The sequence below is a fragment of the Malania oleifera genome, chromosome 1, assembly GCF_029873635.1.
Source record: "Malania oleifera isolate guangnan ecotype guangnan chromosome 1, ASM2987363v1, whole genome shotgun sequence".
NCBI classification, from domain to species: domain Eukaryota; kingdom Viridiplantae; phylum Streptophyta; class Magnoliopsida; order Santalales; family Ximeniaceae; genus Malania; species Malania oleifera.
The window spans coordinates 39,760,744-39,784,502 of NC_080417.1; the positions used below are offsets into that span (position 1 = coordinate 39,760,744).

Consider the following 23,759-nt stretch of genomic DNA (forward strand, 5'->3'; position numbering starts at 1 on the left):
GCAGATGCCTTGACTCGACAAGGTGCTATGGGGAGGAATAGTTTGTTTACAAATAGTAGTCAACTCCCTAAAGTTAGCAATGGTTTGTATAAATTGGAGAAGATGAGTATGACTTATAAGAGGTATGTTTAGCTGATTTTCTTTCGGTTTTTGCTCATGTTTTTTGTTATTTTTCTTTTCTTTTGTTATGTTGTGTGAGATTTGTTTTGTAGGTCCGATTTGTTTTGTTTTGTTTGGACTTGTAACCCGGTTTTGGCTGGATGTTGGTGTTGTTCTTTGGGAGATTTTTAACGTTTGTCTTTTGTTATCTCTCATTGATTGTCTTGTAACCACGGTATTCCTCCGCCAAAAGTGACGGGTTATCAATAAATAAATGGAGGTACCGCCCTTCTTTAAAAAAAAAAAAAAAGAAGATAAATAGAGACGAGGTAGAAATTTTACGTGATTTGACTATACCTACTCTGCGGGCGAATGAGATAAAAAACTTCATTATTTTGGGAGAAATTATAAGATGATTTGGAACTTGTCTTGTACAAAATATCTCTCTTATCTCTATCTCTCATTTTCTCTAATTATTTATATATGTCTACTTATTTTAAGCATGCAATGTGTGTATCAAAATGAGAGGGATAGAGGGTCTTTTCATAGAAAAATAAGGATAGTAAAGAATTTATGATAGTAAAAAAAACAAAGGGGTGACCGTCATCAATTTTTTTTTATGGTTTTCATAACATTAAGTTCACTAAACTAAAGTTCTATATCATATTTGGATTCTTTCTCATGTTTGTTGTGATCAAATTACATTTCAGCCTCTTAAAAATATATAATTATATGATAATAATAACAAAAAAAATAATAAGTAATTAAATAATAGAACAAACAAAAGATCGAGACAAAGCTATAAATTAAAAGTAGTCGAAGTCCGCCATCCCACCGTTCTGACGACGCGGTCGAAGTCCCCTTATCCAACCCACTTGCCGCGCACTTCGGCGTCAATTTGAAGTGAGCTGGTTTTAGTTTTACAGGGACGCACCCTAATTATAAGATATATAATATAAATGCCCATACCGTTTTGGTCCAACTTTCCATGATCCCCCAAACTTCAAGGCACTGCCAAGCCCAACATGATCACCGCTCGCACGCACGCACCCCCTCTCTTTCATAGTTATCCGATGTACCAGTGTTTCATAATTCTCATATCCCCCATCCCTATGCATGTGATCCTCCTCCTATTCCTACACATTCTCATTCATTGACCCGTCATTGGCAAGTTACCCTTCCACATTGCCTGCCACAGTTTTGGGATTGCCCCTTTTAAGAGCCCACCGTGTAGATTACACAACAAATTCTAGACTTTTATTAAATTATACTTCACTTTTTTATTTAAAAAAAAAATTCAATTTCGACAGCTTGATTTGTGAAATTTGGGCTCCAGATTAATTCATTTTTTTAGAATTTTCATTATAATTAGATGTAAATATTATCAAGTAAAATGAAGGTTTAATAATTTATAGATACGTAAATATGTGAAAAAGCTACTGGTGCCTCCACTGGTATAATGTGAGCTGATGGGGATGAAAAGACTATTTTATATATTAACTCTCGAACCATTTTACAAACTTGAGTGCTTCTATTTCACGTGAAAGAGAATTCACAAGAAAAGGGAAATTTCTATTTGGGGACAGAAAAAAGTTCATAAATTAAGAAATGCATTATCTGAGCTGAATGTCAAAGTAAGAGGCTCATTTGATCAGATAAACAAATTGAGAAGGGCTAGCATTTTTTCAGAATGTTAAAAACCCTCAAATATGTGGAGTAAAAGCCACGTTTCCAAAGGCTACTTATGAACGGGGGAAAAGGGGGCTTCCACATTAGGCTGTTCCATTAATCATTAATGGAGATTTCCATTCCCAGTGATCCAAAACTCACCATCCCACTGCTCTTTCTTCTTTTCTTCTTCACGCCTTCCTTATTCCCCATACTCTCCTCCGACGCATGCCATCCGGCGGACAGAGAAGCCCTGCTTCGATTCAAGAGCGGCATCACCTTCGACCCCTCCAAACTGCTCCACACATGGAACTCTTCCTCCGACTGCTGCACAGCCTGGGACGGCATCGACTGCGCTCCCTCCGGCCGAGTCGTCAACGTCTCGCGCCCGGGTCTCGTCGCCGGCGAAGACTTCATCACCGACACCTCAATGTCCGGCACTCTATCGCCGTTTCTCGGCAATCTCTCCTCCCTCCGACTCCTTGACCTCAGCAATCTCAAGGACTTGCAAGGTCACATCCCGCCTGAACTCGGCAAGTTAACCCACCTCGTCCATCTCTTCCTCGACACGAACAACCTGACCGGTCCAATTCCCACTTCGTTCCGGTTCCTTGTCCGGCTACAGAAGCTCTTTCTCGGTGACAATTCCCTTTCCGGCATTGTTACTTCCTCTGCAATTCAATCTTTAATTTCACTCTCCGAACTGGGTCTCTCTGGAAATCATTTATCCGGCGCGATTCCACCTGAAATAGGCAAATTGGTTTCGCTCACTAACCTTGATCTCCACGGAAACAATTTCTCCGGTACTCTTCCTCCTTCGATTGGCATGCTTAAGAGCCTCAATTTTCTCGATTTGTCCGAAAATCAAATCACCGGAAGCATTCCCAGTTCCATTGGCGCGCTTTCCAAATTGAAATTGATGTATCTCAACCAGAACCGTCTCACCGGAAGCATTCCTCCGTCCATCGCCGGGCTTAGCTCCCTGCAATTTTGCAGAATCTCAGAAAACAAGCTCACGGGCAGATTACCTCCATCAATGGGCAATCTCTCAAATGTCCAAAGACTTATCCTTGAGAACAACCAGCTCAGCGGAGAATTACCGGCGACAATTGGCCGATTAACCAACCTAACTGATATATTGTTCTCCAACAACAGATTTACGGGGGAAATCCCTTCAAGTTTCGGCAATTTGCGAAATCTGCAGGCACTTGAGTTATCCAGAAACCAACTCTCGGGTCGAATCCCACCTCAGCTAGCTCGATTACAGAATTTACAGAGCTTGGATCTGTCTTTCAATCCTCTTGGGCTGGTGAGCTTGCCACAGTGGTTTTCTAAATTGAAAGTTTTCCGGCTACGAATGGCGGGAACTGGAATGAAAGGGGAGCTTCCGGGCTGGTTATCTTCATCATCTATATCTACCCTGGATTTATCGAGCAATGAATTATCCGGGAAATTGCCTTCTTGGATCGGAAACATAACCAGTCTTTCATTCCTCAACTTATCTAACAACGGATTCGTATCTTCAATACCAATTGAGTTTAAGAAGCTTTCTCTTCTGATGGACCTCGATCTCCACTCCAACAAGCTCGCCGGCCGCCTGGAACCAATATTTGGGAAAGAACGGCAAGACCCACTAGGCTACTTCAACTCCATCGATGTTTCTAACAATAAGTTCACGGGTCCAATCGACAAGGACATCGGGGAGAAACCCGTGATGTCGTCTCTGCAACTGCTGGATCTTTCGCGGAACCCTTTGAGGGGATCCATTCCCATATCGCTGGGGAAGCTGAGGGGATTGCAGGTGCTGAGGCTTGAAAAAGATGGGCTTTCTGGGCCGATACTGGAGGAGCTTGGGAATGCCACGGGATTGACGGAACTTGTGCTTTCGCAGAACAAGCTGAGTGGGTCTATTCCTGCGACCGTGATGAACTTGAATAATCTTCAAGAATTCAACGTCTCCGGGAACAGATTGAGCGGACGGATCCCTCCTCACAAAGGCGTTTTCCCTGCATCTTCTTTTAAGGATAATCCTGGCCTGTGTGGAGCTCCCCTGCCTCCATGTAAGCGCTCCCGGTGATGATTGGCATACAACTTTTTCACAAGGCTGCAGAGCTTTTCATCGTTTTTCCGATCGTTCTTTTCCGCAAGGAGAAAAAATGGAAGAAGGAAAAACGATTTTCTTTCTTTCGCTCGTTTCATTTTCATGTACTCTGCTTTTCACTTGGGGGGTCCATAGCTCTATTCACTGGATTGATGTTGCAGACTATCGATCACTTTCCAAAATTGGTTAGATATGATGTTTGAAAACCTTCTCTCGTGTCCTAGGACTTGCCCTCTTGAAGCATGTTTTTTAGAGTTTTTTTCCATTTTATTATTAAAATAAAATAAAATATTAAATAATACTCTATTTGGATAAAAAAATTCTCAATCTGATATTCACATAATCTCGCAGTTTGGTACTGCGAGATTTAACACATGTCCCGAAATTGGAGGTTGCGACAATTAAACGTAGTGACCAAATCTCGCAGGATGGTCCTGCGAGATTTGCACGTGTTCTATGGAGCCGAGATGAGGGTTGCACGGGCGTTTTCTATGGAGCTGAGAAAAGGGTGGTCCCGTTGTTGATGGCGTGGAGTTTGGAGCCGTCGAAGTATTCGAGGAGGACATGGAGGCTGAGCATGTTTTTTATGACGGCCAGAGAGTATTGATGGCCGGTAATGGCGGACATGGCGGCATTGTTGAGGGTGAGGACGGTGATGGTCTGGTAGCTATTGATCTCGTCGTCAAGTTTCGTCTGGGATTAATTTCACAAATTAAAAAAATTTCAAGAGCTTTGATCGTTGATCTGCCTCGGAGAATGCAGAGGAACAATGTCAAGTAGAAACCTTTCTCTGCAATGGCTCTCTCTTCCTCCTCCAACAGCGTCTTCGGGCTCCCTCCGGCTCCCATAATACAGTATTTTACAAATTGTTTTTTTTTTTCCATTTCAATCTTGTACATCCACAGTCTCCCTTTCTCTCCCTGTTTTCTAGTGAGTGGTGGTTGCAGCAGTACTGATTGTGATGATGTTGGTAATAGTGGTGAAGGTTGGTGACGATGGCAGAGGAGGCAGCGACTAGCATTGATGTTGGTGGGGGTACAAAATTCTTGGTGGAATAAACTTGAGAAATAAATTTGGAAAAAATAAAAAACTTTGAAAAAGATTTTCCTAGAATCTAGCATAAACTCTAAAAACTAGAGGATTGATTTCTAAATTTTATGGGGAGAAGTTTTTATTTAAACACTACAAGTTTTTCGTTTAATAGAAATGTTTTCTCTAAAAAATTGGGAATTTGTTTTTTTTTTTTGGTGACTGAATATGAGATTATGAATGCATAACTACTTTTATTATATCAAAAGTTTTATATTTTTTTTTAATAAATTTTCACAGAAAACTTTGTTAAACTTTTCAGGAAGCAAAAAAAATATTTACTGTGAATGTGCCTTGTTTGATTTAAGATCAATGTGGGAGTTGTGGAGAAGAGGTAAACCTGATTTAAATTGTTTTGGTCATTTTGCTTTCTGATTTATGAGTTAAACCTTTAGATGCTAGTTGAATTAAAATTCTGTGTTCAGTCTGCAAATATGCAATTTTCCATTCACCAGGAATGCAGGAAAACGCAAAGAATGGGAAGACACTCCAGACTACTTCGACGGCTCCAAACTCCACTCCATCAACAACGGCACCACCCGAGGCTCTATAGAACACGCCCATGCAACCCTCATCTCGGCCGAACACGCCCATGCAAATCTCGCAGGACCATCCTGCAAGATTTGGCCTCTACGTTCAGATCTCGCGGCCTCCAATTTCCTGACGAGTGTTAAATCTTGCAGTAAAAAGCTGCGAGATTATGTGAGCATTAGATTGGGAAATTTTTTCCCAAGTAGAGTATTATTTAATATTTTATTTTATTTTAATAATAAAATGGGAAAAACCTCTGTTTGTTAGTCTTGGACTCTCTTTTCGAGTTTTTTACAAAATTATTAAGGGAAAAAAAGAGGAAAAATACAAATATGTTCTATTTGGGGGGGGGGGGGGGTGGGTATTTCGCAAATGTGGATTGCATATTTAAAAAAAAATTAAAAAATCTACAGTCAATCGGACAAAACAGCAGGTGTCAGCTGATGTGACAGTTGATTGCCACGTTGCCAGTGAGCACACGAAAAATATGTGAGAAAAAAAAAGTTAAAAAATTGACTTTCCAAAAGTTGATTTTTCTGCCTGGTGTTCAGCGTGCGTAGACTGCACACTAATAGCAAGTCATAGGAAGCAAAAAAAAAAAAAGAAACCTTAAAGCGATAAAATCGATTTTTGGAAAGTTGGTTTGTCCCACATGGCCAAGCCCTAGTCATTCCTTCCTTCACTTGTGCTCCCCCCTGATAGTTGGTGATAGGCTGTCACGCATGCCCCCCCCCCCCTCCCCCCCACACGTAGCATGCTTCCCCCCCCCCCCGATGCATGCTCCCCTTCCGGCCCAACCCCCTATTTATAAATGCATTAGTTTTCATGGGCTCCCCATCTACTCGTATATGACCTTTCTCTTGCACACTTCCCACCACCATTATAAATTTTAGTTTTGACTTTTATTTTAGATATCCATTATATTTAATATTAAGGCATAGAGTTTGGTCCAACTGATTCTTCTATCTTGACACTAGGGACCTTAGATCCCTCCTATAGGGCATGGGAGGAGGATTATTTAGCCTTTAAAGGGCGTTAGTGTACGCGCACATTAGAAATACAGTGGTATGCTGATCCTAGAAGTATTCCGTGGATTGAACGAGTAGGGTTCTATCGACTGTACTAGATTCGGCACATTCAAATCGACAACCACTTAATTGGTGCATTGCTATAGCGTTGGAGGTCTGAGACACACACATTTCATTTTCATTGTGGCGAGGCGACAATAACGCTGCAAAATGTCGCCATCATTATAAGATTACCTGTTGTTGAAATTGAATTGCACAGCGGAATATCGGGTTTCAAAAAACCGCAGCACTCAATGGTAAAATACAGAACAACACAACCACACAGATTATATGAAAGTAATAACAAAAGACACAAAGGAATTACGTGGTTCCGCAATGCCTACATCCATAAGAACAATCGGCAATCTTTCTTACTATCTTGATCAAAGACATGGACTATACATCAACCAATACAAATACATCACAATCAACATATATATAAAGTTCTCGGAGGTTTTCCCTCCAAACTCCAACAAATAAACGTTCCTCATTCAAAATTTGAAATATGTTGAGGATGAGGTAGTATAATTTTATTTTCATTTGGAATCATAAACTATGGTTACATAATGTTTAGCATTTTTAGTATACTTCCTATATACTTCACTAGAGTACAAGTTTGGTTTGTTCGCACTCCCCTAATATGCTTTCAGGTAATGGAGTGGCACCTGTCGGACTGAGTACTGCAGCTTTTCAAGTTTAGGCAGCAAATCCCTCATCCATCTCAGATAGGGTACGACCTTGACAACAACTATCAGGATTTGCATGAATGTGACCAGCGCGGGAATCATCAAACTGACTGGTGCACTATGTACGGGCGTACCCTCCAGAGGTGGCAATGGCAACTAGACCATGTCATTCACATACTGAGGGACCTTTCACTCCCTAGGCCTACACCTCTATGGGCTGAGGATGGATAATGTGAGTGGTACCGGTCCATCACTATTTGTTGTATAAATAGGACTGCTAGTTTGTATATAACAATGGTGTGTGAATAAATTATTCAATGCATATAATGAGCATACAACTATTTTCAATAACTTATTGATAGTTTCATAACATTTTGTTGTATGAGCATATGATGGGGAGCATCCAGTTATCTGACTGCATCCCAACATGTCCGATTACACTGATTGCGAAGGCCTGTATGTAGTTTGTGGCTAATGAAACTCACCGGTCAGTTCACATATCTGCTCATGCCGATGCGGAGGGTGTTTAACCAGACACATATGAGATGTTGCGCTGGACCTCATCGGAGTTATGGGGGCGGGGGGGTCATGCTCGAGCTAAGGGGGGAGCACCCCTCCCCCCAACTAGCACAGTGGACCGAGGGCGATAGGGGAGCATCGACACACCAGTTCACACCTGCACAAACCTCCACCTGGAACGCTAGGGGTTCTTCTTCCCATATACCATATAGGACTTCTTCTTCCCATATGCCATATAGGGCATATCAGGTCCAATACGGGGTGTCTAGCGGCACACCATATGTGTCGGAGGCACTGTAGTCCATTCCATCCTACCCACCCCTAATCTATTGTGCAAGTTAATTCGCAGTGGAAACAAATGATTTCACAATGCAGCACTCAATAGTGAAATATACAGAAAACATAATCACATATCACATAGAGCATAATGAAAGCAACAAAACAATGACACGAAGAATTATGTGGTTCAGTAATGCCTACATCTACGAGAGCAAACGACAATGTTTTTCACTATCTTCTTGTCCAAAAACATGAATATTTTAGAGTTACAACATATACCATGTCGTGACAAACCATCGATGGTTTCAAAAATACTATCGATGGTTTAATACCGAGAACAAACAGTCGAAGTAACAACATTAAAACAATTGATGGTTTCTTGTTATCCTGACAAAACTGTTGACGATTTTAGGGAAATCATCGACAGTTTGCTCTTGCAAACCACAACTGTTGTTTTCTACCATATTTTCTCATTGTACATGCATTCCACTCAACATATGAGCCACATATAACACAATCTACTATGAATAACAACAATACTAGCAATTCCCTATTTCATCACCGATCTCATTTGATTTTTTTAGTGATCAAGGCTCACATGATGCTAGATTGCAGTAACATATCCCATAAACAACTGAAGTTAACGAGGGCGCAGATGGACGTGGGATGCGTCAACGTCAATAGCCGCAAGAACGACGCCAACAATCGTAGAGATAGAGGAGACCGCGACCATGTGGGACTTAGCACTCTAGATTACCACCACACCATTAAACTCGTTGTAATATACTATTATATACATATTATATACATGTATACATGTATACACATAGGAATAGTGATATAGATATACATGAATCCAACTTGAAAATTATAAAATTATGCTCCATTTGTTACACTTGAATGTATTCATTTATTTTTATTCTCTTGAATTTAAGCAGTTTCTAATTTTTTTTCTTCGTGAGATGGTTTATTGGCAATTATGTTTTTGTAAGCTTGCCTCTTGTTTAGACGAATCTAGCTAAAAATGGTCTGCTGCCACATATATGAAAATTCTTATCATGAAGAAAGAAATTAATCCCACATGATCGGATAGTTAATTATATTTTCAAAAATATTCCAAAATTTGGCAATTTACCCTCCTACATGTATAGGGACTAATTACTGGTTGACACATGCACACACTTCACGTCCATGCATGGCTCATACATGGTTTTCCACCCTCCCATGTGGCTCCACACTTCCTTGCATATTAATTAAGAATTTTTTTTTTCTTTCCTAGTAATTAATGAATATTTTGCCTTAAGAAATATTAATGGGAAATTACTTTCAAAATGCATATTTTGCATTTATTGTGATCAACCAAAGAACCTTGCGGGTGGCAATACTACTCACAGTTAGTATATATTTTGAAAATTGAAAACAATAAAAGTAGTACATATTTTGAAAATTGCAAAAAATAAAATAATTAACAAGCTGAATTCAAGTAAACCTCACAAATTTCAAAAGCTAAAAAGCTTAATGCTAGAGCACTTCAAAAACGTGTTTATAATATACATATTAAGTACATATTAATATGATGGTCCAACTCCTTCATGACCTTTAGTTTTCCTTGGATAGCGATTGCGGTTGTGACCTTCTTTATGAAAAAAATTGCACTGCATCCTTCTACAGCTCTTTTGTACGTCCATTTTGTTACGTAGTCTGGAACTCTTCAGTCGTCCTTTCTGTTTAAGTAGTTTTCGATTTCCATATAATGTTGGCATCACTAAATCTATCTAGTATTCTTCATAGAGGATGAGGATGAAGTCCATTGCATATATAGCATAATGCTTAACCACCGTGAAACAAGGGTCAACATAGCGACTGTACCCCATTCTCCTCGAGTTGCAAATAGCTAACAAGTGTGAACAAGGGTAGTGTAGATTCTATGACTTCCCACATGTACATTGACGTCCCTTTATGTTAATGGTTTGAATATTTTGACCCTAATTGCCGGCATGGTGCAATTTGAATAATGAACAATCCCTTTTCAATATTGAAGTTGATAACCTTATGTCCATCATATGTCATTTCCCTCCTCTACATTTGCAACAACATATGTGGGGTGTAACCATTCTCTGACTCCATTAGTAAAGACCTGAAAAAATAATAACAATAAAATAATAAAGGAAAAAGGGAGAATAAAGGAAAAGAAAATAAGGAAAAATGAATTGTATTAAGAAGCATCGGTAGGAATTCGTCGACGAACCTAGGGTTCTCGTCGACGAACATCCTTCTAGATCTCATCGACGAAGTACACGTGCCTCATCGACGAGAAGATACCGAGAGCATGAAAATCAAGCCATTAAGGGTTTGTTGACAAACTCATTATCTTAGTCAACGAACACCCTTCTATGACTCATCGACGAGTACACGTGTCTTGTCGACGAAGCCAAGTGGCCAGCAGTCTATATATACGCAAAAATCATATTTTCAGCGAGGGTTTCAATTCTTTTCATTTTTCTCCTTTTGGTTTCTCCTCCTCTCTACAAATCCGGATATGTTTTTCCCCATTTCTACGATCGGAGTTACCACGTTGATTCCAAGGAGATTCTCTACAACTTAGCCGCAATAGGTTGCTGATTTGGGGTTCTTGGACACCATCCCAAAATCAGGGTAAGTAAGTTATTTTAGGGTTTATGCGGTTATTTGGAATATGTGAACTCAGGAAAGGTGTTAGATGGTAATATACTGGAGTTTGAGTTGTTGAATTGGCGTTAATACAATTTCAGGATTTGGAGTTCTGGATGCTGTAAGTGTGGTTTAAGGTTTTTAATAGGATTCTTAGAAATCAAGTAAGGAAATAGATTAAGTCAGGTATTTTTAGAAATTTATTTATGAATTAATGTAGTTTTTGGCAATACTGGTATTGAACATAGCATATTATAGTATAATGTAGAGTATAACTCACTTGTGTGGCATAAGTATAAGTTTAATGGAATAATAGTATGTCAGAACATGTTATTATTTCATGGAATAAGTATAATTTTACAGTAATTTTTAGAAAGATCATGAACAATATAGAACCTAAGATATTTATAGTATATTATGATAGACAGCCGGCGCAAATATCGTGTAATGATAGCCGGCGCAGATGCCATGTAATGATAGCTGACGCGGATGTCCTGATATGATAAGTCGGTGCAGATGTCGTGATCAGTTTTAGTATAACAATTTATTCATAAATTATAAAATGACAGCTTTTATTCAGAAATATGTAAAAGTTAGATTTTATTTCAAAAATATGAAAATGTTATTTATGAATAGAAATATATTATGTGAAATGTATTATATAGTAACAGAACCTGGATGGTTACGTATGTTATGAGCGCAGTACCGTTGCTAACTAGCCAGATCAGAGAGTAGGATACCCACTGTGTGCCAACCCATTAGAGGTTCGACGGAGAGTAGGATGGGCATACCAGATTGGTGTATAGCCGACAGTGCAACTACACTATTTAGGAAGTGTGGGTCGGAGGCCAATTAGCTAGAGGCATAGGAGGAGAGTAGGATACCCTCTGTGTACTGACCCATCAGAGGTTTGACAGAGAGTAGGATGGGCAGACCAGGTTAGGTGAGCAATCGTGCATAGTTATGTCATGTTTGACTTAACCTGGTAAGCCACCCAGTCTTAAGTCTAGCCTACAGGCCGCACAACCCGAGTCATGCGGGGTTAATTCATGATTTGCAGTTATACATCCAGGGTAAGAATTCAATAATATACAGATTTAATAGATGATTTAAATGATACGTAAACTCATTATGGTATAGTAAGATTATGTTTAAAAGTACATATTTTCATGTGTTATTAGTTACAGCTTAAAGATATATATATATATATATATATATATATATATTATAGTTATATTATTTGTAGAATATGTTTATAATATGATAAAACCCACGTTGCCACACACTGATATTAGTCTATTTCCCTTACTGAGAGGTGTCTCACCCCAGCATTACAAATATTTTAGGAAACCCGGATAGATGAGTGGAGCGAGCTCCGTGATAGAGGAGTTCGTTGGTATTACCTCAGTTGCAGGGTAAGTACCAGGGGGTTGGTGGTAGGATGGATTTTTAGGATATATGTGTATATATGTAGAAACAGTAAAACTCTGGTATTGTATATAAGTTAACTATATTATAGTTTTTGTTACTAGATAACATGTATGTATAAACAGGTAAATTCCTGGTACCAATGGGTCCACGTTGACTTTGACTACGTTCTATGGTATCAGAGTATTAATAGTATGTGAAATAATATAGCAGAAAATTTGAGGTCGTTACACCATTGCTTGGCAAGATGCCTCTCGCCAGGCACTAAAGTACTGCGCAATGCAATAAAATGTCATTTGGACAATGACCATTATTGGAAAACTGCAAGTTCCTTTCTAGACGACATTAAAACATTTAACTAGATTCATGGTCATGTTTCCATACCTTTGACCACCATCATGGCATTGCGTCCACATTTGAAGAGGGGTATCTTCAAAAAATGATTTACAATTGGACCACCTTCTATTATTATTCTTTCCATATTGAATTTCCTAACTTGGTGCTCCCTGCTAGCCATTTCAACCATCCAATTTAGCATGGTATTGTGCACCCTCTTATTGAAGTTGCTAATGACGTGGTGCAAGCAAGACCTATGGTGTGGACACGACGGTTGCCAGTCAACATTCTGACGGATGACACGAATAATGCCGGGATGTCTATCTGATATAATACATGAATTATTGCGGTCAATCACTTTATCCCAAATGCACTAAAGGAACCAAGACCATCTTTGTAGACTCTCCTCCTCAACAATTGTGAACGCTACAAGAAATATTTGTTGATTTGCTTCAGGGGTTGTTGCAATTAGAAATTTACCATTGTATTTCCTATACAAGTGTGTTCCTTCCACACAAAGAAATAGAGGAAAATGATGAAATCCCTCTATTGATGTTGCAAATAACCAAAACAAACATGTCAAAATAGCAGCGTTGTTAGCATTAGGAATTTATGTCCATGCCCACTTCAGCTTTATACCAAAATTTGATTCACAAATAGCATGCATCCACTTTGGAAGCATTTGATATGAAAGATTCGAGTATCCAAACACCCTTGCAACAATCATTTGCTTCCTGAGCCATACCTTTCTATATAATATATGGCATTAGTACTTTGAGTTCAAGTGCACTTGCAAAGTTGCAATGGAAGCATCAACATCACTCTTGATAATTTCGATGATTTAATTTACAGCTAAGCTAGACTTCAATTGTGGGTGGTCTTACAAAAGAGTCTCATTTATGCATGTATGTGGCCCTCTGTATTATGTAATTTCAAAGAGCCCATGCTTTCCGCGTTTGTATGCATGCAACCTCCAAGCATAGCTCTTGTTTGCATTGCACCTAGCTACCCATGTTGTTGGATTGAATTGCACCACCTTGAAGTTGTGGTGTGTTTGCGCATGGTGGATGTGCACAGAGTGGATCAAATCATCCTTTATTTCAAAAATCATACCCTTACCAAATTTCGAGACACCATCCCATCAAGTGCCCTCAAGGAAACTTTCAAATTGAGTTCTGATATGACCGGCTTCGAAATCAATCATGTATGCTAATGGCGACATGTTGCACACCTATCTTTAACCCAGAGATGTGTTCTTAGGAGGAAAAACACAAGGTTCTTAATGCAGACCCCATAATCATTTTATCCACCAACTTTACTTACCCCTGTGTCTGCCTTTTCAAAATCCTCTTGTAAATCATCTTCTTCCTTTAATTCATAGTCACAGTCCATAATAGGTTGCATGGTTAGACCACGTATACTCCTCTCTCATTCAAGATAATAGATGGAACCGTTTGTAAGTATGGTATAAACACAGCTCCAGCTGAACTTTGGTCATGCCTATACTCAGTTGATGGTTGTGTTTCATGATAAAAACTACTTCTCATATTTAATCCTTGCAAATTAGCCTCTTCATGTCCAAGCTCTGTTGACAAGAATTCTGGCTGAAATGATATACCAAGGACGTCGTTCATATCTAAAGCTTCTATCACCTATGAAAGGTGATCAAATATTCTGCTTGTCTTAATAGTTTTGTATTCGTTATATGATTGAGAATGGAGAAATGCTCCCCCTGCATAGTTGGAGCTCTACCTATACTCTTGCTTCGACGAATGCATTTAACAAAAATATCAACTATATACATATCCACATAAGAACTTTATGGGTCCAACGCAATTAGGACATCTTCATCATCTTTTATTGGTACATCGATATACAAAAAAATTCCACCTCTCCCTCATTATGGATATCTCGATCCCAATTCTAATATGTACTCATTTAGATCAATATCTAATCCTTTATATATTTTCTGTTTAAAACTTTCTAACTTCGTCCTCCTTCTAACTTGAATTGCCTTCATTGGCCCTGTGATGTACCCAATATTGGTTGATCCATGTATAATCTCTCCGTCAACGTATCACAGGATCGTAGCTTTGTTAGCTGACGAATTTGACGCCATTTTGAATTTTCAAAAATAGAGTTTATCTACAACATAAAAAATAAAATAAAATTACGTCACAATAATAAATATTACGAGTAAATCATGATAATATGGAACAAATCTTTTTTCCATATACATAAAAAATTATACATACATATATATATATATATATATATATCTATCTCAATATCAAATGACATTAATGTACCAAAAAAAGTAAAAACTAAAAATTAGTCAACCATCACTAACATCGTCGTTATTGACCCTTGAAAGAAAGTCATTCTAAGAGTAAATCTCCAACAAGTTCATGCAACGCTTGAAAGTGGTGAGGGAGATTGGATGAAAGGACGAAGAATGAAATGAAAGAAGGAGAAAGTATAAGTGAAAAGTGGGGGATGAAAGGATAATAAATAGAAGATGGAGTGGGGGGAGATGGGGCACGCGGGTAGCTAAGAGGGAGGGGGCAAGGAAGCATGAGCTACATGATTTGGTACGTGCATGGTTTGATGAGTGCATTTCAAAACTGACTTTCCAAAAGTCGGTTTTTACTACAACTAATTCTGCGTGCGCGGAAGTTATGAATGAAGCATGCAAGTTAAGAAGGAAGGAATGGACGGGGTGAAGCCATGAGGGGCAAACCGACTTTTGGAATGTCCATTTTGTCGCTTCACTGTATTTTTTTTTTTGGCTTTCCATGACTTGCTGTCAGTGTGCAGTCACACACACTTAACATCAGGCAGAAACTCGAGTTTTGGACAATCAATTTTCTGACTTTTTTTCTCACTTGTTTTCCGTGTGCTAACTGGCAACGCGCCAGTCAGCTGTCTCATTGGCTGACACCTGTTGTCTCGTTTGGCTAACTGTAAATTTTTAATTTTTTAATATTTCCCCTCACCATACATATTTGTGTTTTTTCCCTTTTTTTTTTCTTAATAATTCCGTTAAAAAAAAAAAAAAAGCCTCTCTTTCCTAATTCCTAGTTTCCTACCTCGAAGTCCAAAGGCTCCGAACACCTCATTTTCATTTTCATTTTCATTATTGTTATTATTATTATTACTATTTTTTTGTTAACTACAAAAATCAAATAAGGTTGTTGAAAATGTATTTATATCTTTTAAGAATTACTTTTGATGGGATGAATTTGGGCCCTAAACTTTAATGTGTAGTGTGTATGGTTGAACTAAATAAAGTAAAGAATTGTATTATATTTTATATAAATTCATACAAATACAAATTTTAAGGTTTGAAATTCATATTCCTAATATTATATTCTTTTTTTGACTTAATAATGTGAAACTTTATTTTTATATTGGGTTAAAGTTACAAAAGTCGATATGTTTTTTAAAATGTCAAATTAGTTCACTAGCTTTGATTGGAGAAATAACCTAATAATTTTTTAACATATTGCAACTCACTCTATTGAAAAAAAAGGTCACTAATTATTTAATGTTATTAAGTTAATTCATGATTATATTTAATTACTATTTAGTAATTTTACAAAATAAATAAATAAAATCACAAGATACTTAAAATTGGATCATATGTTATTTCAGAAATCTAATTTAAAAATTTCAAATGGAAGTCTTTCTCCATAATTTTCAAATTTATATTATATCATGAGTTTAATTCAATAAATAAATATTAATGATTATGGTGTTCTATATTGTATTGACTCTTAATTTAAATTACGGTATGAAAAAATTTATATACATAATTTTATCATATATAAGTGATATAACCTAAAAGAGAACTTGACATTGAACTCGACATTAACTAATGTAAGACCAAACAATGAAAAGACATCAAGGGATTAATGTAAAGGAGGTAATGTTCGTTAATTAAAGTAGGGGGCTAGCACACCAATCTTTACTCCCTAATAACATATCCAAAATGTAACCCTTGTGATCCATTAGTAGGGAAATCAATAGGAAGGTTTCTCAAAGGGCTATAAAAAAGGACCCCCTAAGAAAGGTAAGTCATCACATCTCATTCTCATCCATACCATTCCTGTTGCAAACATGCAATCTTTCCAGATTCTCTAGCGTAGGCATCATAGTGATATCCCTGAGTATACCTCAAGTCCTCCAAGCCATTTTCCTCTCATTATTTACAAGTCATCGAAGTCATGATTGATTCAAATTATCCTGGACAAATTTGGCAGCAACAATTGGCGTTGTCTATAGGAAACTTGGAAAGTTTTCTTTCTAAAACTCAATCATGGCTGCGTCACACAATTCTGAGTCCGAGCCTGTTATTGGGGATCAATCGCCCCAGTCGGTTCACTCCCCACCACTAGATAATTTTCTATAAATTGTGCCTTTAGACCAATTTCTAGCCTTCCAAAGGACAATGGAAGACATATTTAGCATGGTCTTACACTAGAAAAAAGATTCTATAGAACATGGCCTAGGGACTATTCAAGTAGAAATGAAACCTAAGGGTAAGGGGGTGGTACCACATGAAGTAGCCTTGAAAATTTCATATTTAAAAAATGAAGTAGAAGAAGCTAACAATATGGGCATTAATAAACAAAAGTCGTAGGAATTTGAAGAAAAACTCAAAAGAATTGATCAATTGGAAAAACTGGTATAAGAAGTTCGCAGCCAACCCTTAATAGGGTAAACCTTAGTTAGATCTTTTGATATCCCCTTTGCCAAGGAAATAATGGAGATCCCTTTGCCTAGTAAATTTCAAGATGCACAACATAGAAGGATACGATGAATTGTCAGATCCCCTAGACCACCTCGACACCTTTAGAATGTTGATGCAATTGTAAGGTGCACCTGATGCCATTATGTGTTGAGCATTTGCAGCAACCCTAAAGGGGAATTCCAAAGCATGGTACCAGACACTAAAGCTTGGTTCGGTTGGGTCTTTCTTTTAGATGGAGCAGTAGTTTATGGGGCATTTCGTCAGCAGCTGAAAAATGACGAAGACTTCAACCCACTTAATGAGTCTTATTCAAGGAGAGAGGGAAACATTGAAAGAATTTACGCATCATTTTTTCAACGCAATCCTAGAAACAAAAACTTAGATCATGAAGTAGGAGTAGCCGCTCTAACAACAGCTCTCCATCCTTGTTACTTTCTAAATTCCTTAGGGGAAAGGCCCCTAATTAACATGGGGGGAGTTAATGATGTGAGCTTAGAAATATATCAACCTAGAAGATGTCATCACCACAAGAAGGAACAGAACAGACTTGAAAAGGAAAAATTTGAGGGATATAGATGAAATAGTTAAAGGAGGTAAAAATAAGAAGTTAATAAGTAGTTTAATTATTTTGTGGATGTGGGATTCACCCGTAAATTTCACTTCTAAACCCTTTTGAATGTCTCTCAAACCCATGTGTTGATGTATATAAGGGAGAAAAGCTACATGACATGGCCTAAACCCATGCTGACCCTGTCATATAAAAGAATCATATCTAAGTTTTTTGAGTTCTATAGAGATCGTGGGCATAATACAAAGGAGTGCATCCGCCTAAAAGACAAAATTGAGGCTTTAATCCAACGAGGACACTTGTACAAGTTCATAAAAAAGGATAATCGTAGAATAGAATCACGCAATGAACAAAAATCGAAACATTATCAGAAAGGACACTTGTACAAGTTCATAAAAAAGGATAATCGTAGAATAGAATCATGCAATGAACAAAAAATGAAACATTCTCAGAAATGGGAACAAGTCATTGGTGAAATCACTGTGATGTTCAAAGGGCTTGCTAGTGGAGGTGATAGTGATGGAGTGAGGAAGAGGTACGCTAAAAAAATATTTTGGGCAGATAACCACATGCCAACTCAAAAAAAAACTTCAAAAAACGAAGTTATTATCTTCACAGAAGGGGACATAAAGGGGGATCAATAGCCACATGATGATGCTGTGGTGATATTTTTGCTCATTGCTAATTATTAAGGAGAATTTTGATAGATAATGGGAGTTTGACAGATATAATCTTTTGATCAGTTCTACAGGAGATGATGATAGGGGTGAAGCATTTGAAGCCAACTCAACACCTCAAGTAGGACTCAGAGGAGATGTGATCCACCCCTTGGAAATCATCACCCTTCCTTAGCAATGGGAACACACCCTCGGAAAATCACTCTTATGATGAACTTCTTGGTGGTAGGTCACCCACCAGTTTATAATGTGATAATTGGTTATCCAATTCTTAATGTAGCCTAGGCCATCACCTCCACTTGCCACCTAAAAGCCAAATTTTTGACTCCAAATGGAATAGTGGAGGTAAGGGGAGACCAAATGACAACTCACAATTGCTATATGATGGCTTCAAAAGAAAATAAATAGGTGCAAGAGACTTTGATCATAGAAGATCTGGACATGAGAGGTTCAATGACTCACTCTAAAAATGAGCAGCTTGGAAGCTATCCCAAGTATAGGAGTTCTATCGTGTAATATTCAGCCCAAAGGCCAGATCATCTCCTCAGGAAATGTTGTTAAATTCCAAATTTTATGTATTTCCAATCGAAAATAAAAAAGTTATTGAATTCAATTCAGATTCAGGTTTTTCAGGATGTTTGAGATTTCTTTTGACAAATTAAACGAACATGCAAATTAAATCATAATCCTAACATGCATTGAATTTAACAACGAGAAAAGGAAATCTAACATCTAATTAGGCAGAAATTGAAACACGTGTTGAACTTTGGAACAAAAATTAAAGACATTAATTTTCCTACGTAAATTAAAACACGCAATTGTAAAAACCTTAATCGAATGCAAACTCTAGAACCAAAGATTTTACGCAATTAAGAACTAACCAAAAATTAAAACTTTAACAATAATACTAAACGGAAACACTACAAAATAACTCAGAATTTACTAAGACTAAACTTAAATTGAATCAAACTCAACAAAAATTATATTTTAAAGAAAACAATTAATTTAACTTCTAAAAACAACAATAAATTTTTTTGTATTTTATTCTTCTTTTTATAGGAAACCAAACTTTAAAAATAGCTCAAACAAAACTAAGTCTAATGCTAATATGAATTGAGAGAAAAAGAAAATAAATAAAATTTCATAATAACACCCAAACACTGTTTAAAAATTAAAACTTTAAATGAAACAATACCAATAACAATGATTCAATTCATAAAAGTAAAAAAAAAAAGACTAAAAGAGAAGATAAGAAAGAAAAGAAAAAGGGAAAAAAAAGAGAAAGAGAAGGAGGAAGCAGAAGCTGGTCGTGGTTCGAGTTGCAGGTGGCTGTGGCTCGGGTTGCAGGTGGCTGTGGCTTGAGTGGAAGGTGGAGGAGCAGTCAGTGGACGGCGACACAACAACAGCAGAAGCTTTTGGGTGACTGGCAGTAGCTACAACAGCAGCTGGTCCTCTGACAGGGCAGCAACAATGGCTGAGAAGGATGAAGAAGAAGAAGAAGAAGAAGAATAATAATAATAATAATAATAATAATAATAAGAAGAAGAAGAAGAAGAAGAAGAAGAAGAACCAGTAGAGAGGTTTGGGTAGAGTAGGTAGCAATAGCACAGGGAGGACCTCTCGGATTTGTGGGTTTACAGCAGCAAGGGGAGTAAGGGATGTAAGGGAAAAAGAGAGGAAGGGAGAAGGAAGAGAAAGTAGAGGGGCATCTAGGAGCAAGAGAGAGCCGAGAGAGTTAGAGAGAAAGCGAGAAAAAGAGAAGAGAAGGAGAAGAGGGAGAGTAGGAGAAAGTGGAGTTGCCTCGAATGTGTGAGAAAGAGAAGGATATAAAGGAAGAGGAGGGGGGCTGGTGCCCTATGCCAAGCCCAGCAAAAGAGATCCAGACCCGGCTGCATGGCTGAGTCACATCAAGTGGTTTTTTTTTTATTTTTTATTTTTTCTTTCCATTATTCCTTCTTTCTTCTTCTTTTTATTTTTTAGCGAATAGTGGCAACTTTGATCATCCTAAAGTTTGTATCTCTCAAAGCTTGAAATACGGAAGTTGTAGATAATCTTCTCGTATTTCTCTAGGATTTTGAATCGTCTTGATTGGAGCTCAGACAAGAAAATTATGCTCAAATTACGACTAGTACCGGTTTTAGCTTCCGATAATTTTACTGCGATAAAAAAATACCAAAAATTCATAAATTGCTCAATAAAAACCAAATATTATAAATAAGACATCGTGATAAAATGTTAAGAGTAATTAGGTATTTAATTAAAAATATAAGTCCCAATGCACAAATTAAAACGCCTAATTACACAGTTTAGGCGTGTAATCACACCCCCAACTAACGTTTTGCTAGTCTTTAGAAAAATAACGTGAATGAATTTTAGGGTGGTATCCACGAATACTAACTCCAACAAACATGAATGCATATGCGATACAACTATACTGTTTCACATACAAAAATATAACTGAATTTCACACCAACTCGTTCATATTCAATGCACACAACTCCGAAGCATGTCACTCATGCAAGTTTCATCATTATATAGCATTTAAAAACAGTATACTCACATGAAGTTAATCAGCGGTACAATTCAGAGTTAATGCGGTCATATAAGTTCAAGTATAAATAGGTGAAATCTCGAGGAATGTGTAATGTGCGTGACTCATTACACCTTCGATACCAGTGGACACCTACATAATGGTCATTTTGACTCGGCCTAACTGGTATACCCTCAAAAACACTTCAAAGGAATGAGTTCACTTGTCATATGTGAGGAGGAGTGTCACAATCAAACATCCCATATATTGTAAGGAACAAACTCTAAATGTATGGAGTGGACTAGCCTACAAAGGATCTAACCTATTCGTGAGGTGTCGGGTCCTTCACCCTAGCATCTTCTCACCTACTCGCCATGCCCAACCAAGAACACCCTAGATCAACTTATTCACACACCTGACATGAATGCATCTGAGGCATTAAGCGATTGAAGAGTCTTTATATGATTTATGCATTTCTATGGAGCAGGTATTAATCTTTCATTTCATGTGCATTTTTAATTTTCTTATTCTTTCTTTTGCTCTTCTTCAATTTTTGTCTTTTCTGTGTCAATTAGGACAATCATTACACTTCTTTTGTTCTCTTCATACCACCAATAGGAATAAGCTCGAATAGTAGTCCATGAAATAAGTCTATCTCTAGGGGTGGTTAAGCCTTCACATCTTAAGTAGGCTACAAGACCTAGGTTCCTATCTCCCCACTAGATGTCACCTCTAGGCTAGCAAGTCAAAAACAGAGACTAGTGTACAAAGAATTGTCCAAAAGAAAGGAAAATTGAGTTTCATGAGCTTTGGATTGATGTTAACACTCAAAAGGATGATAAGTAACTCAAGGATACCTTACAAGGTGTCATAGTGTATCTATTCAGTCTCATGAGATGTCGTGTAAATACAATAATTTATATAGCCAGATTAACATGTGTACTACTGATCAATTCTTCATGGAATTACAAAATCATATAAAGAAAAACTACGCATAAATGAATCAAGTGTGTAATTCTTAAGTTATATGCAAGTATGTGAGGGTATATGTCAGTGTTAATCATGACATAAGTCAGTGTAATTCTTCAATACTCTTTCTTTCTTTTTTTTTTTTTTTTTTCAAATTTTAATATAAAACCCAGCAAGTGTATGTACATAGTGTCACATGCAAATGCTCACCCCCTAACTAAAGTGGAACATTATCCTCAATGTGAAAGCATAGGGAGAATAGAAAAACTGTGCACAGGTGAACAAACTAATAGAAAATCACTACCAACTAATGCCATAGAAAAAGAAAAGAAAGATGCAAATAAAAACAAATAAAAACAAATAAAATGAAAATAAAAGAAAAAAATGAAAAAGAAAAACAGTAAGATGGAAAGGTCTGAGGACTCCCCTAGGGTCTTACAGAAGTAAGATCTCTTTATTGGGATCGGAGGGGATCATAGGAGGCTTGAGTTGCTATTCATTGACCATGATGCTATTATCATTCGTTGGATCCACCTGTTCTATTGTGTCGTGGGAATGAGCGTGTTCAACGATATACGAGCCACCCCATCGAGATATTAGCTTCTAGGGAAATAGACGATATCTAGAGTTGCAGAGAAGGTTTTTCTGATTTGGGAAGAGTTGTTTATCCTTGTTTTTATGTAGTAGCTTCATCTGCTTCTTCACTAAGCGGTCCTTGTCATAAACTTTTTCTTGGATTCTGTAAGCTCACACACTTGCAACTTTCTCAAACCTATGGCATTATCAAGTAAAAAGTTAATATGTTTTATAACCCATGATGCATAATGCTGAATCTTAACAGGTACATAACATGTCTTACCGTAAATCATCCCATATGAAGTCATCTCTAAATTTTTCTTGAATGCAGTTTGGTAGGCCCAGAGCGCATCAACCAAATTTTCAAACCAAGTTTTTCGGTCAGAACAACCCGTCTTCTCAAATGTGATCTTGACTTCTGCAAAGAATTGTCGCTTATCCTGCATTGTCCTATGTTATGGCGTTCGATTGGTGGCAAAGTAGTTCACAGTATCATCAACCTAAGGGCTGCGTGACATTTTAGTAGTAGGATAAGTGATGTCTAACATTTTCAGCACTTCTTTCTTTATCACCTCCGTCATGGTGGGGTTCATTCTCCATCGCTCCTCATGGGCTGGTATTGCATTTATCTTTGTGGACTGCCCCTCTGATTTTTGCAACGCTCTAATCAAGGGAACTTTTTCATCATATACTTCAGGTGGCTTGAGGGATTCATTCTCAAATGCATCATTAGAACCAAATGTCAAAAATAGCTCTAACATATCCAAGTCATCTACCACATCTAATGCGTGTGCCTCTGAATCATCATACCTAGCCGACGTCTTATTAAACACGTTCATTGGAGATGAACGTTCATCTCCAATGTTATGTTTCCAAACGTGAGCTTGAGTACTCCACTTCGACAGTTAATCAAGGCATTAGAAGTAGCAAGGAATGGTCGGCCAAGAATAATAGGGGCCTGATATATGGTGGAAACAAGTTGTTGCATGTCCAGAACAACAAAGTCCACTGGGTAGTAAAATTTGTCGACTTGAATCAATATATCCTCACCAATGCCTCGTGGAGCTTTTACAGATATGTCTACTAACTGTAGCAACATAGTAGTTTTCTTCAGCTTGCCTAAACCCAACTGTTCATATATCAAAATTGGGAGCAAGTTCACACTACCCCCCCGATCAAGTAGAGCTCTCGTGATACGAGATTTGCCAATCAT

At 37.7% G+C, this 23,759-nt stretch overlaps 1 protein-coding gene across 1 annotated transcript; it reads left to right on the forward strand.

Moving 5' to 3' along the window:
* Positions 1 to 1,572: 1,572 nt before the first annotated feature.
* LOC131143871 (probable leucine-rich repeat receptor-like protein kinase At1g35710) lies at positions 1,573 to 4,074 on the forward strand. The gene has a single exon (XM_058092234.1). It carries the CDS (start codon positions 1,895 to 1,897, stop codon positions 3,842 to 3,844), a length of 1,950 nt encoding a protein of 649 aa, XP_057948217.1. The 5' UTR covers positions 1,573 to 1,894; the 3' UTR covers positions 3,845 to 4,074.
* Positions 4,075 to 23,759: the final 19,685 nt, after the last annotated feature.

Excerpts from the sequence above, each read along its gene's own strand:
- LOC131143871 (XM_058092234.1), top strand. The coding sequence starts at position 1,895 with ATGGAGATTTCCATTCCCAGTGATCCAAAACTCACCATCCCACTGCTC.